The sequence below is a fragment of the Diaphorina citri genome, unplaced genomic scaffold (assembly GCF_000475195.1).
Source record: "Diaphorina citri unplaced genomic scaffold, Diaci psyllid genome assembly version 1.1 scaffold579, whole genome shotgun sequence".
NCBI lineage: Eukaryota > Metazoa > Arthropoda > Insecta > Hemiptera > Psyllidae > Diaphorina > Diaphorina citri.
Genome location: NW_007378013.1, coordinates 24,794 through 38,096, shown reverse-complemented (window position 1 = coordinate 38,096; position 13,303 = coordinate 24,794). Strand labels below are relative to the sequence as shown.

General features: G+C 38.1%; 2 protein-coding genes across 4 annotated transcripts; one reads left to right on the top strand and one right to left on the bottom strand.

The window, feature by feature from the left end:
- The first annotated feature begins 254 nt into the window (after nucleotides 1-254).
- Nucleotides 255-2,320, top strand: LOC103510271. Of its 2 annotated transcripts, none has more exons than XR_003391820.1 (2): nucleotides 255-767; nucleotides 1,698-1,787. XR_003391820.1 is itself a non-coding variant. In XM_008474921.3 (2 exons), the coding sequence occupies exons 1-2, from the start codon at nucleotides 650-652 to the stop codon at nucleotides 2,196-2,198; spliced, it is 486 nt and encodes a 161-aa protein (XP_008473143.1). In that variant the 5' UTR covers nucleotides 366-649; the 3' UTR covers nucleotides 2,199-2,320. The 2 variants fall into 2 exon arrangements, 1 of the variants encoding a protein (XP_008473143.1); XM_008474921.3 differs by lacking the exon at nucleotides 1,698-1,787 and adding an exon at nucleotides 1,831-2,320 and having other exon boundaries at nucleotides 366-767.
- A 3,002-nt stretch (nucleotides 2,321-5,322) lies between these two features.
- LOC103510272 (DNA repair protein complementing XP-G cells homolog) lies at nucleotides 5,323-10,547 on the bottom strand. 2 transcript variants are annotated; one of them, XM_017444511.2, is made up of 8 exons: nucleotides 10,047-10,547; nucleotides 9,547-9,639; nucleotides 9,254-9,352; nucleotides 8,506-8,626; nucleotides 6,710-6,949; nucleotides 6,263-6,450; nucleotides 5,617-5,990; nucleotides 5,323-5,537 (listed from the first exon to the last, which is right to left on the bottom strand). In XM_017444511.2, the coding sequence occupies exons 1-7, from the start codon at nucleotides 10,074-10,076 to the stop codon at nucleotides 5,838-5,840; spliced, it is 924 nt and encodes a 307-aa protein (XP_017300000.1). In that variant the 5' UTR covers nucleotides 10,077-10,547; the 3' UTR covers nucleotides 5,323-5,537; nucleotides 5,617-5,837. The 2 variants fall into 2 exon arrangements, with proteins under 2 accessions (XP_017300000.1, XP_008473145.1); XM_008474923.3 differs by lacking the exon at nucleotides 9,254-9,352 and having other exon boundaries at nucleotides 9,448-9,639.
- Between the last annotated feature and the right edge of the window lie 2,756 nt (nucleotides 10,548-13,303).

Sequence of the window (13,303 nt, the reverse complement as noted above, 5' to 3'; positions counted from 1 at the left end):
TAGAAGCTACTTGAGGTTTCAAGATTAATCCTTATCATTTTATTAGCAAGATAGTCTCCGGGATCCCTAGTACACAATATGTGTTAACAATAATCAACAACGTGGCTATGACTATTTATCCAAGAGATCAGTTGCGCTTAGGTACTTGGGTGATGTTTCCAAGTCATAGAGCAGGAAAAATGAGGACCAACGGAATTTTTCTTTTTCTTCTACAACTTCTAGATCCCGAGATAAATCCATGTCTGCCGAAAAGCGGACGTCTGACAAGCTTAGACCCAATAGAGATGCTGAAGAAATGGGTTGGAAATGAGCTATTCTCAGTTACTGTTTTTTTATGAACAAAAAATGGTTATCCAAACTCCCTACAGTGGAAAAATTGAAAGTTCTTTTCTGCAGAGCACTACGGGCTACGGCGCAACGGGTCATCTAAAACCACAATACGGACTCGCTTGACACAATTTCAACCAGATTATTTCAGCCAAATTAATCTGCATTTAAACCGAATGAAATTTTCATTCCGCACTGTCGATTCTCGTTTTACAAATTCATTTTAAAAATTCTTTCAAAGTCCTCTGAAGAAGTGGTTTTGTTCTACCTGGATTTATTAATTCCTTTGTCGACCTGATTTCACTGTTTGGGACATTTGGCCATGTTTGGAAACATATTAGGAATGAAGTGGTCACTTTACATGGTCATGTTGGTCTGTCTGTTTCAAACTGTATGTCTGCAAGGTCATCATTCACACCATCCTCGGGTCACACACCCAGGTACGTACCTCCTGTCCACCTTTGGTCTATAGGTCCTATTCCTAAATGATTGTCGGTACTTGTTCAGAAGTCACGTCAATGTAAAATTGCTACCAAAAATGAGCAGTGACAGTGTTATTATAGGGTTAGGTTGAACGCAAAAAGGAGTTTATATTAATAGATTAATTCTGGTTGATTGAATTGCATACCCCGGCTGGGATTGAACCCGTGACCGCCCATATAAAAAGCGAGCACATAGACCGCACAAAACTGCTGATGGCCGGGACCGGGACTGAGTTTGTGTACTTGTTCAGAAATCACGTCAATGGAAAATTGCTACAAAAAGGAGCTGTCACAAATGAGCAGTGTTATTATAGGGTTAGGTTATACACAAACAAGCGGGGCCCGTCCCTCCGGGAATTTTTCGATCTTGGTTAAGGAAAATCAATATTTATATACCTACCTATTTTATTTAATATTCAGTTTATTATTATTCTTGATTTGATTTTTTTTTGTCGTAGCTTCTGAATAATTGCCCATAATTATCTAATACACTTTTTTTACAGATCTCCACCTGTCCATCATTGGTCTATAGGTCATTGGGTCCTATTACAAAATATCTGGCTAGTAATAAATCAATCCTGGTTGATTAATGGCCGACCTTACCACTGAGAGTTAACACAGTGTCAAGGGTTTCCTTTGGCGTCACCCATTTGATTTACACAGGCCAGTATTTCTTGAAATCTAGATCTATTGAAAACTCTCTGTGGTAGGATCAGCCATAAATTGCTCACCCCGGCTGGGAGTGTGCAATATCACAAAATGATTGATAAATCATCAAATGTGAATCATATTTCATACTGATAGATTCTGAAGTGACTTTGTCAAGATTCATCTTGAAAAGAAGAACAATAGTAACTTATAGGTACCTACTCTTCAATCATATTTCAGACGATTCAAAGGAAGAGCACTCTCTCACTGTTAACAAAACACGGAACTTGAAGCCCATCACTCCTGATCCTCTCGATGGAGACCTAGAGGAACAACACTAGTAACTTATAGGTACTCTTCAATCATATTTCAGACGGTTCAAAGGAAGAGCACTCTCTCACTGTTAACAAAACACGGAACTTGAAGCCCATCACTCCTGATCCTCTCGATGGAGACCTAGAGGAAGAAGAGGAAGACGAGGGGGACCAAGAAACAACCATCGAACCCACGCCTAAGAGCTACCGGCAACTAACCGGCAACAAGACTACTACTCCTTCTCCTGGTCCTGGTCCTAATCCTGAACCAGACAACAAAACAAACAAAAAAAAAGAAGGTGGCTCTAGTACCACGGTGATAGTGATTATACTGGTTGTGGTAGTGGTACTTATTGGTGCTGGGGTAGGAGGATACTTTGGCTATCAGTACTGGAAGAAGAAGCAAGCGGCCGCAGAAGGATCGTAGATCTGAGAAGTTTTAGAAAGGCATTGCCTGCACCCTGTGTTTAGGATTTAAAGTTTTATTAGAGAATTCAAATAAAAGTGAAACTTTATAAGAATCTTCAACAAATTATGACAACCCTTATAGATTTATGAGAACTTTAAAACCTTCAATCAAATGAGAACCTTTCGAGAGAAAATCGTCTTGAAGGTATTTCTGGAAACATACGGATAGGATGTTTAAGTTTTATGAGGTAGGAAGACCAATGATATGAAAACCACTTTAAATTTAGAAAAGATGGCAAATGCATATACTCGTATGTTATAGGCATGGATTAATAATTGAGGTGTTTTGACTCAAAAACGACTTATACCCAGATAATTTATATGGCCTATAATTCTTTTTTGCGCCAAACCCTCAATTGTGAATGTAGTTTGACATCTGTCAAACGTTTAAAGTGGGCAAATAAACCAGCCTCATTCAAATTCACCAAAAATCCGGTTTCTTGGAACTATAGGTAATCAAATTTCCGGGGTTCATGAAAGATAACATGTTTAATGGCGCGCCTAGATAACAAATTGGGTTTTCAAGCAAAATCTTTTATCACAGTACCTACTTACTTTATTTTAAGTAGGTAGGTAAGTTTATCACGGTGATAATATATGGTCAATGCAGCGAACCAGCCTCATTCAAATTCACCAAAAATCCGGTTTCCTGGAACTATAGGTAATCAAATTTCCGGGGTTCATGAAAGATAACATATTTAATGGCGCGCCTAGATAACAAAAAGCAAAATCTTTTATCACAGTACCTACTTACTTTATTTTAAGTAGGTAGGTAAGTTTATCACGGTGATAATATATGGTCAATGCAGCCCGGTTTAATATTAGGTACCTATTTATAAAATCACTGCAAACTTTCAAATAAATGAGGATAAAATTCCATACCTCGGCTGGGATCGAACCCACGCCCTCCTGATTACCAGGCGAGCGTCTTGACCACTACGCCACCGAGGCAGGTTTTTTAGCAAGTACATTCTGATTGTTTATTCCGCAATCAAACGGTTTGTACGATTTTTGATCAAATTTGGCACATATTGTTACGTGAAACGGATTGGCTGTTTTGAGTACCTACCGTTGGTCTATCATCTATCACCGTTCACTGAACTGCTGGTCCAGACAAGGTTAAAGGTGATTGAATGAAAAAAACATGTTGTTTTCAAATGTTCGGGGTTGACTTTTAGGTCATTTTTTCTAAAAAGATAAATAACAATAATGTTCCGCAATCAAACGGTTTGTCCGATTTTTGATCAAATTTGGCACATATTGTTACGTGGAACGGATTGGCTGTTTTGAGTACCGTACCGTTGGTCTATCAACTATCACCGTTCACTGAACTGCTGGTCCAGACAAGGTAGGTGATTGAATGAAAAAAACATGTTGTTTTCAAATGTTCGGGGTTGACTTTTAGGTCATTTTTTCTAAAAAGATAAATAACAATAATGATGAACAAAAAAGTTTGATTTTAAATTCGGCGAAGTGTATATATAACATTTTACAATTATGTTTGCACACTATAATAAATGTTAATAATAATAAAAAAAATCGGCGTGGTTTGTTCAAAGTTATCCAAGTACCCAAAAATTCCAAAACAGATCACAGGAGTCCATCCATAATACGGATATAACGTTAATGCTTAAAATATTTGAAATTGGAAAGAAAAAAAAATGTCTCGGGTGGAATCGAACTGACACCCATCCACTTATTAACCAAGAAAAAAGCTAACCCCTTTCTTAATGATTTACTAGCTTAACTTTTACCAAACTTAATTATTATTGAACTTTTTCACTGTGGCAAGAAAAAAAAAACTGGAGCTACCCTAGACAAGCTCTCTTTTAGATCCAGCTTAAGTACCTGCCGTATTTACCTTTAGAACCATAATTTCTAGCACAACTACTTTGAAACATCACAAAAACCTAGCACCAAAAATGGAAAACAATCTCCTGAAAACAAACTTCAGCAAAAGAACTACTCAATGGAACTTTACTCTCGGAAGAGAAAAATGCGAAATTTTTCCATTCCAAACTTTTGTTAAAATACTATGTTAATAAACCCATAAAATAAATGAGACCTTGTTTAGACTGCTGGGGTAAAGGGACTTTTTAGTCTCATTCGAGCAGGATAAACAAGGTGTATTCTATTCTATTCCAATCCAGGCTTACCTTTGTTGAAGGGCCATGAATGTCCACAGAACTGTTTGAAACAACCATTGAGATGTACACGCAAATGTAAAATGAACACTACCGTACAAACAACCGACTAGACAATCCAGGCTTACCTTTGTTGAAGGGTCATGAATGTCCACAGAACTGTTTGAAACAACCATTGAGATGTACACGCAAATGTAAAATGAACACTACCGTACAAACAACCGACTAGATTAGGGGGGTATCTCCTTACATGTCGCAGGTAAACGCAGCAGGTACTTGTCATGGGAGATAAGAGTTTACTATGAAAAAGTCACACGGGCCAATGTAAAGACTAAAGGTAGATAACGCGTATATTGTTATCAAAAACTGTAATATGATTTCCCTCTTGGACAGATAACTAATTAATTCTATCAAAATATCAGTGCTATTCATGTAATCAATTCAATTCTATTTGTGTAATCAATACAATTTTATCAATAAGCATACACAATTGGATAAGGACAGGAGTAGTTCGAATAATCCTCAATGGCTAGTAGGTACTTATGCAGGAACACGAGACAAATGAAAATAAACATAGTGGTCATCATTACCAGCTGCTGAAAAGCAGAATATTGGTTCTATGTTGTAATATACAAATTGCTTCCGGCTTTACAGTAGCTGATATGGTCATTATGGTCACACTTGTTTGTCTCCAAGAGTAAACGAAAATTAAGGGTAGCTGAAAAAGTGCATGCAAATTAGGGACCAAAGGAATAGTACAACATAAGAAGAAAATGGAAAGTTTATTTTTCTACGTAGGTATTCCCCTGAAAAAGGTAACAGTAAATAAATATAAAAGTCTGTAAAAATTAGAAAAATAATAGGCAATGTATAAAACCACAAAATTCATATTTACGTGCAATGAAATTAACAAAAATCGACAAAAGGTAGATAATATATCTCCGATTTTTTACTAGCCTCTACCATTGCAGAAGGTCAGTAAAAATATAAAAAACTCTTCATTTTACGATTTCCAATAAATCCATTTAATCCTTTTAACAAAGAAAAACACCCAACCTCCATCCGACCATCAATAACAGACACAAAACATTCATGCATGATTACAACATTAATGCAAACAAAAAAACAAAAAAAAAATCGACAGTGTCAAATACCTCCTTAAAGTCTACATCTGATATAGATTCTATGCTGGGGCGTGGGGGTAGGTGGAGTCTAATCGACAGTGTCAAATACCTCCTTAAAGTCTACATCTGATATAGATTCTATGCTGGGGCGTGGGGGTAGGTGGAGTCTAATCGAAGTGGGCGTGGCATAATTGACGTAGTCGTGGTATAACGTGTTCTGATTGGACAAGGCGTCGGGGAGGTAGGTGGAGTCTGATCCAAGTAGGCGTGGTATAACGCATTCTGATTGGACTAGGCGTGGTCTAATTTAATGGAAGGCGTGGTCTACTCTTAGTCGCTATCACTCTCTGATAGAGACACTTCTTCTTTGAGTCGTTTACTTTTGGATTTGTCCACGGCCGTGCGAACTCGTTTGCTGACGGCATTGGGGCGTTTAGGAATAACCACTTTGTTTTTGTAAAACATGTCCAGAGTTGGTTGATCCTGGGAAAGGAGAGAAATGGGAGGAAATAGCTAGAATGCAGATACAGTTATTACAATACTAATAAGCGCTAGGTCGCTCGTTCAATTTCCGAATAGGGCGGATTTCATCTCAAACACATAAGGTTCGTTCTCAAAACAGCTGGCTTTCTCCTATCCACTCTTGGCAGTTACCTACAGTTCCCTCTATCAACCCTAAAAAAAGTCTTTCATTCATATACTGATAAATATCTCAAGTTGGAATCCAACTTAGAACTAGAACAAAGTTTACTTACAGATCGCTGGGATATTTTCTTCATAATCGGAATCAACGTTTGGTCCACTCTATTTTGGGACCAACCGAACTTATTAGCGGCAAACCGCCTCAGTCCGTCTAAGTCTGGAGTACCCCAGGCGAGTTTTTGTACGTTGGTATTGATGTCAGGCTTCAGATAAGCCTCTATCACGGACACATTTGGAAAATCTGAGAAATTTTAAATGTTAAAGTTAGATTTATTCTAATCTCTTATCAACGTTTGGGGGGAGTTTGAAAAAAAAAAAAAATAAAATAACCACCTTAATAGATGGAGAAAACTTTATACCGGCTGGGAATGAAGCTACGCCATGGAGATGGGGTTTCGGACCAAAGTGTAGGATGGACACAATTCTGCACCCCTAACAGCCTAGAGAACCTAGTGGCTATCTGTTTAGGATAAAATCAATGTCCTTCGTCCTTCACTTACCATCATTGAGTTTCACGTTCCTGAGTTTCCTGGTGAGGTGAGTGTCTGGTTTGTTCTTCTTGGCCAGCCAATTCTTGAACCGTCTCATAGACTCCACGATGTAGTTCTGATTAGGAGAATCAGAAGGTGAGAACTTGGCCAATATCTCTAGAGCGGTCACAGGTCCCACTCCTTGCAGGCCGGGAGTGTAGTCACTCCCCACGAGGAGTGCCAGCTGTATTAACTTCTCACGAGTTAGTTCTGAGGGAAAAACATACATAAATGGAAAATTTTTAGCTAAATTTCCTTTAGGGATGGGCTAGTATTTTTTTTATTATTTTTTTTTTTTTAATCGCTTTCTTTTAAGTTATTGGAGGAGCTCTTTTACCCAACCAATAATATATTTTTCTTTCACTGTGAGAGAAAAATTGTCATTGGCAAAATTAGAATTTGAAAATATGAATTAGAAAAACATTAAAATTTATGTATGAAACTAATGGAGAAGGGAAAAATGACATTGGAAAAATTGTTTTTTTTTTTTTTTTAAGTTTTGATAGAGGGAGCTGTAACTGCTAAAGTCTTATCGTCCCAAAACTGAAGAGAGAAGGAAGACGGGATAGATAAGTTATTGGAGGAGCTCTTTTACCCAACCAATAATATATTTTTCTTTCACTGTGAACCTTTAAGATATATCACCAGGGAGGTCCTGAATGTTCCTGGACTTCGTGAGACCCTTATAACATGTCCTAGTTCGACACTTCGAAAGTCTAAATGAAACATTACAAATTAAATGCACCATTCTTCTTTTCCCATCTTTAGATGGGGTGGGCGTTTGTCGCCGGCCTCTCAATCAGCTTTAGAGTGATCGCTTTCAGATCAACTCGTTTTGGCTGACCAAATTTTCCGAGTGGATGCACTCAACCTTTGCTATAGATATAGCATAAGGAACTTTGGACTAGTCTACTCCCTGTTTATAGTCCCCTGGCTAGACGCTGATGTACTCTCTGTTTATAGTCCCTCAGCCAGACAGAAATTAAGTACCTACACCATTACTTACCGAAATAGTAACGTATATCAGGTGCTGTATATCTCAACACATGGGATTTTTGCAATGGGCGTCTTTGGAAGATTTCCCCCTCTCCATAAAAAAAGTTCCCCTTTGTTCAGTGGTTTGTTTCTGTTAAAAGATTAAGATCACTAAAGACTGTATTATGTTCCATGAAAATACCTAAGAGATACGCATTATTTAGGGGTTTTGAAATTGGTATCTGTTGAATGGTTCCTTTCTGCTTAATCCTGTCTAAATACGCGTATTGGGAAATATTTCACATACCTTTGGTCTGATATATGACGCGCTCATTGGCGTTCGAGGCGACTCGTCTCGCCAGCACTCCCTCCTTGATAAACATGCTCTCCAGTTCGCCCAAACTCATCACATGTTCGCCCAGTTCTCCTGCTGTCTCATCCAACTTCTTCTGAATAGCGCGTCGCTTGAGCAGACGCTCCATCTGATAGGAGGAGAAGTTATCCGACTCCTGAGAAATGCACCATTCTTCTTTTCCCATCTTCAGATGGGGTGGGCGTTTGTCGCCGGCCTCTCACTCAGCTTTAGAGTGATCGCTTTGAGATCAACTCGTTTTGGCTGACCAAATTTTCCGAGTGGATGCACTCAACCTTTGCTATATTGCTAGAGATATAGCATAAGGAAATTTGGACTAGTCTACTCCCTGTTTATAGTCCCCTGGCTAGACGCTGATGTACTCTCTGTTTATAGTCTCTCAGCCAGACAGAAATTAAGTACCTACACCATTACTTACCGAAATAGTAACGTATATCAGGTGCTGTATATCTCAACACATGGGATTTCTTATCGAAAAAGTTCTTGTACACTGTGCGAGCTCCAAACAGCCAAATATCACTATCATCCGTGATGACTCCCTGAAAAGAATAGAAAACGAATAGAATAGAATAATACATAAGTCCGGTATATTTGAGGGGATAATTACATACAAAATTGAGAGACAAAAAAGAAGAAAAAAATCTATAAAAATAATAATAATAGGTAAATAAGTGTGAAGTTCTTATTGTATTTTAAACCAGAAGGCACCTTGGCAAGTTAAAACAGTTTTAAAATATACTAGAAATACATGGAAAGTGATTTATTCCTAGCCTTTTCCTATTTAAATAGGGTCAGCGTTGGTCGTATGTATCAAATAATGCTACTCTTTCGTGCCTAATTCTTCATCTATAAAAATAATAATAATAGGTAAATAAGTGTGAAGTTCTTATTGTATTTTAAACCAGAAGGCACCTTGGCAAGTTAAAAGAGTTTTAAAATAAACTAGAAATACATGGAAAATGATTTATTCCTAGCCTTTTCCTATTTAAATAGGGTCAGCGTTGGTCGTATGTATCAAATAATGCTACTCTTTCGTGCCTAATTCTTCTTCTTCTTCTTCTTCTTCTTCCTAGCATTTTCCTACTTACCTATATAAGGTCGGCGTTTCTTGTCAGTCCCTTCCAGGCAGTGCCTAATAATAGAAATATAAGTATGCTACCACCTACCTGTGTATGATTGCCGAGTTCCAAACTAGCACACTGGGCCTCAGCCTCGCCCGGGGCCACAATGAACGGAACACCAAACAGCTGCAGGAGTTCCTGGGCCTCTAGCATTTTCCTACTTACATAAGGTCGGCGTTTCTTGTCAGTCCCTTCCAGGCAGTGCCTAATAATAGAGATATAAGTATGCTACCACCTACCTGTGTATGATTACCGAGTTCCAAACTAGCACACTGGGCCTCAGCCTCGCCCGGGGCCACAATGAACGGAACACCAAACAGCTGCAGGAGTTCCTGGGCCTCACGTGACATCTGTTCCGTGATGGTGGACGCTAGACGAGTCTGTTTGCCGCGTTCTAAGAGGAGCTGGTCTCGGTCCTTCTCCAAGGTACTCTATGAAGGGGTGTTAGAAATAGAAAAGGTATTGGCTATTAGAATAGAACAGAACCTTGTTTATCCTGCCCGAATAGGAATGAAAACACCCTTTAACCTAGTAGTCTAAACATGGTATGATATACAGACAACAGAAAAAAAAAATATGGAAAAAAAAACATTTTACATACCGACTTTATGACGTCACAACCATAGTCAAAGAACCTGTGGGGCAAAAACATCTTTCATACAGATCCGCATTTATTTCCGAAGAAAGCCATTTCTGAAGATGGCAATTGACATATCCATTCGGTTTGAAAAAAAAAAAATACAAAAGTCAAATGGTCCCATGATATACCTCTGTTTTACAAAAAGGGGAAGCTGCTAGCACAACAATTACATCTAACAAACAATAACATTCTACTGACCTGATATTCCAGTAACTTCTTAGTTTGCATTTCATTCAATGTATTTTTGAAGTAGCTTTCCTTTTTGCTTTGTCCGCTTGATGAGGGTTGCGTATCAAAAGCTTTGCTAACGTCTGACTTGGAACTGTTTATTTCACTACTGGGTCCTTCCGGGGTTTGATTGGAGCTGAGGATCTGTTTTATTGTAGACACAGCTACACTGGTACTGGCTATTGATGAAACAGTTGCATTAGAAGTAGATGCTGTAAGGGATGTAGAAGCAGCATTGGAAGTAGAAGCAACATTTGAAGTAGAAACGGCATTTGAAGTAGAAGCAGAATTTGAAGAAGAAGAAGAAGAAGAAGAAGAAGAAAAAGCAACATTTGAAGAAGTTGGTAGTGGAGTATCTTCATTTAATTGTTTAAGAGAATTATCAAATGTTTTATTAGTTTGACTAGAAATATTTGCAGTATCTTCAGGTATGATGCCAGTTTTATCGACATGATTGTCTGCGTGAACATTCTTGCTGAAAGCAACATTTGAAGAAGTTGGTAGTGGAGTATCTTCATTTAATTGTTTAAGAGAATTATTCAAAACACCCAAGTGGGCAAAGTATAACCACTCTCTTTTGGTATACTTACCTATAGGGACACAAAAAGCCCACATGGAGGCTTAGGTGTAGGGGCAAATAGCCCTAAAAGTTGGGTTAAGCTTATATATACGAATCTACGTATAGTCGTATAGGGAGAAGGAATAAAAGAGAAGAGACACAGAGAGAGGGGAGAAGAAGAGCGGTGAATTATCTTGTGAACCCAATCGATTTGTCACAGTTAAAGATATGTAGTTATCTATTTATCTTGCTACAATTCTCCCATCATTACTATCATAGTTATGAGATGGGACTTGGCTGTTTGATTAGACATAGATCACAGTAGATACATTTCTATCACTTATCGTCATGTCTTTGCACGCTATTTCTAGACCATCGAATATCTATATTTCGTATTTTATAGGGTCCTTTGGTACGTCAATAGAACTCTGCTTCTTTACTTCTTTCGTGGTAACCGCTATTTATTAATAGTCTCTGAAACCTTGGTATTGGTATAAGTAGGGCCATCGGCTTTAATAAACGCCCTTTGTTACTGCGACCTGGTTAGATCTTTTGTGACATCTCTGAAACCTTGGACTTTGTAATACATTATTAGGTACTTATATCAAAAATAAAGGACTAGGTCGTTGGTTCAATTCCTGTCAGGGACGAACTTTATCCTAAACAAATAAGGTTCTCGGGACGGTTAGCCTTTTCCTCTCCTGTCCTCATTCTCTCTTCGATTTCGGGACAATAAAACCCCCGTTGTTAAAGTAAAAGCTCCCTCTATCAAACATCTCAAAAATTCAAAATTCACCAACCTTTGTAGTGAAGTGGTTAGCACAATGGACTACGGTTATGGAGGTTCGAATCCAAGACAAATCATTAAATTTAGCGCAGTGTTATAATCGGAGAACGACATTATTTTGTAACAAGTTTACGCAGCTAAAATTCCTTACAAATCCAGAATTGATCGAATTACGACCGCAAATATTCGCACCCAATAAAGCTCCTTCGAGTTTTATCGTCACCCTGTTGTTCAATATGGAATCTATTTGATCACATAGAGATACGTATCAATCATATTGTTAGATATTGGTATCATCTGTTACATTATTTCATGCATGATTACTCGTAAGTATAGCAAGTATCTTAAGTACAAGTGTATGCGAAGGATACTGGACAGATGGGATGTTTCGTTGATATGAACCTCTTATAAGATTTACTGAAGAGGTTTGATAGAGGGACCTGTAACTGCTGAGGTCTTATCGTCCAGAAAGCAAAGAGAGAAGGAAGACAGGATAGGAGAAAACCAGTCGTTCTGAGAACGATCTTTATCTAGTAGGGATAACATCCGACCAAAACACCCAAGTGGGCAAACTATAACCACTCTCTTCTGGTATACTTACCTATAGGGACATAAAAAACCCACTTAGAGGCTTAGGTGTAGGGTCAAACAGCAGCCCTAAAAGTTGGGTTAAGCTTATACGAATCTACCTGTAGGGAGAAGGAATAAAAGAGAAGAGACACAGAGAGAGGGGAGAAGAAGAGCGGTGAATTATCTTGTGAACCCAATCGATTTGTCACAGTTAAAGATATGTAGTTATCTATTTATCTTGCTACAATTCTCCCATCATTACTATCATAGTTATGAGATGGGACTTGGCTGTTTGATTAGACATAGCTCACAGTAGACACATTTCTATCACTTATCTTCATTCTTCATGTCTTTGCACGCTATTTCTAGACCATCGAATATCTATATTTCGTATTTTACAGGGTACTACGTATGTTGCGTCAATAGAACTCTGTTATACTACTATGGTACGTCAATAGAACTCTGTTGAAATCTTCTGCCATCAAAAATATTAATATCTATATAAATAAGAAGTAAATAGACGGAAGGAAATGGAAGGGAAAATATAATTTCCCTGAAGTTCGAATAATTAGCTTGGGGATAAAATCAAGACAAATCATAAAATCTATCCAATCTATTGTAATCGAGTCCAAGTCAAAGCATAAAATTTAGCGTACCTACTGTATTAATCGGGGAACGACATTTGTAACAAATTTACACAGTTAAAATTGCTTACAGAGAATTGATCGAATTGCAAACGCAAATAATAAAGCTCATTCCAGTTTTATCTTCATATCACCCTGTTGTTAAATAAGGAATCTATTTGATCACATAGATACGTATCAATCATATTGTTAGATATTGGTATCATCTGTTATATTATTTCATGCATGATTACTCGTAAGTATAGCAAGTATCTTAAGTACAAGTGTATGCGAAGGATGCTGGACAGATGGGATGTTTCGTTGATATGAATCTCTTATAAGATTTACTGAAAAGGTTTGATAGAGGGACCTGTAACTGCTGAGGTCTTATGGTCCAGAAAGCAAAGAGAGAAGGAAGACAGGATAGGAGAAAACCAGTCGTTCTGAGAACGATCTTTATCTAGTAGGGATAACATCCGACCCTAGACCTATGAGGAGTTTAAGAGTTCAGTACTCCAGTGAAAAGAGTAGTTCTTTTGCACAACTCACTCAGTCCAATCGATTCACTTACCCACTCGTTGACGTCTCTGTCAAATCCACATCTATCACATCATCCGACTTGGCCTTCTTCTTCACCAAACTGTCCAATATTTTCTGCTGTTCTGCCAACATCTCTCGCGTTAACTTT

Bases quoted from the DNA above. Each gene is read 5' to 3' on its own strand.
- LOC103510271 (XM_008474921.3), top strand. From the start codon at position 650: ATGTTTGGAAACATATTAGGAATGAAGTGGTCACTTTACATGGTCATG. The intron at 768-1,830 runs GTACGTACCTCC...ATCATATTTCAG, and splicing joins TCCTCGGGTCACACACCCAG to ACGGTTCAAAGGAAGAGCAC.
- LOC103510272 (XM_008474923.3), bottom strand. From the start codon at position 10,076: ATGCAAACTAAGAAGTTACTGGAATATCAG. The intron at 6,451-6,709 runs GTAAGTGAAGGA...AAAATTTCTCAG, and splicing joins GAACGTGAAACTCAATGATG to ATTTTCCAAATGTGTCCGTG. The intron at 5,991-6,262 runs GTAAGTAAACTT...CTCCTTTCCCAG, and splicing joins AGAAAATATCCCAGCGATCT to GATCAACCAACTCTGGACAT.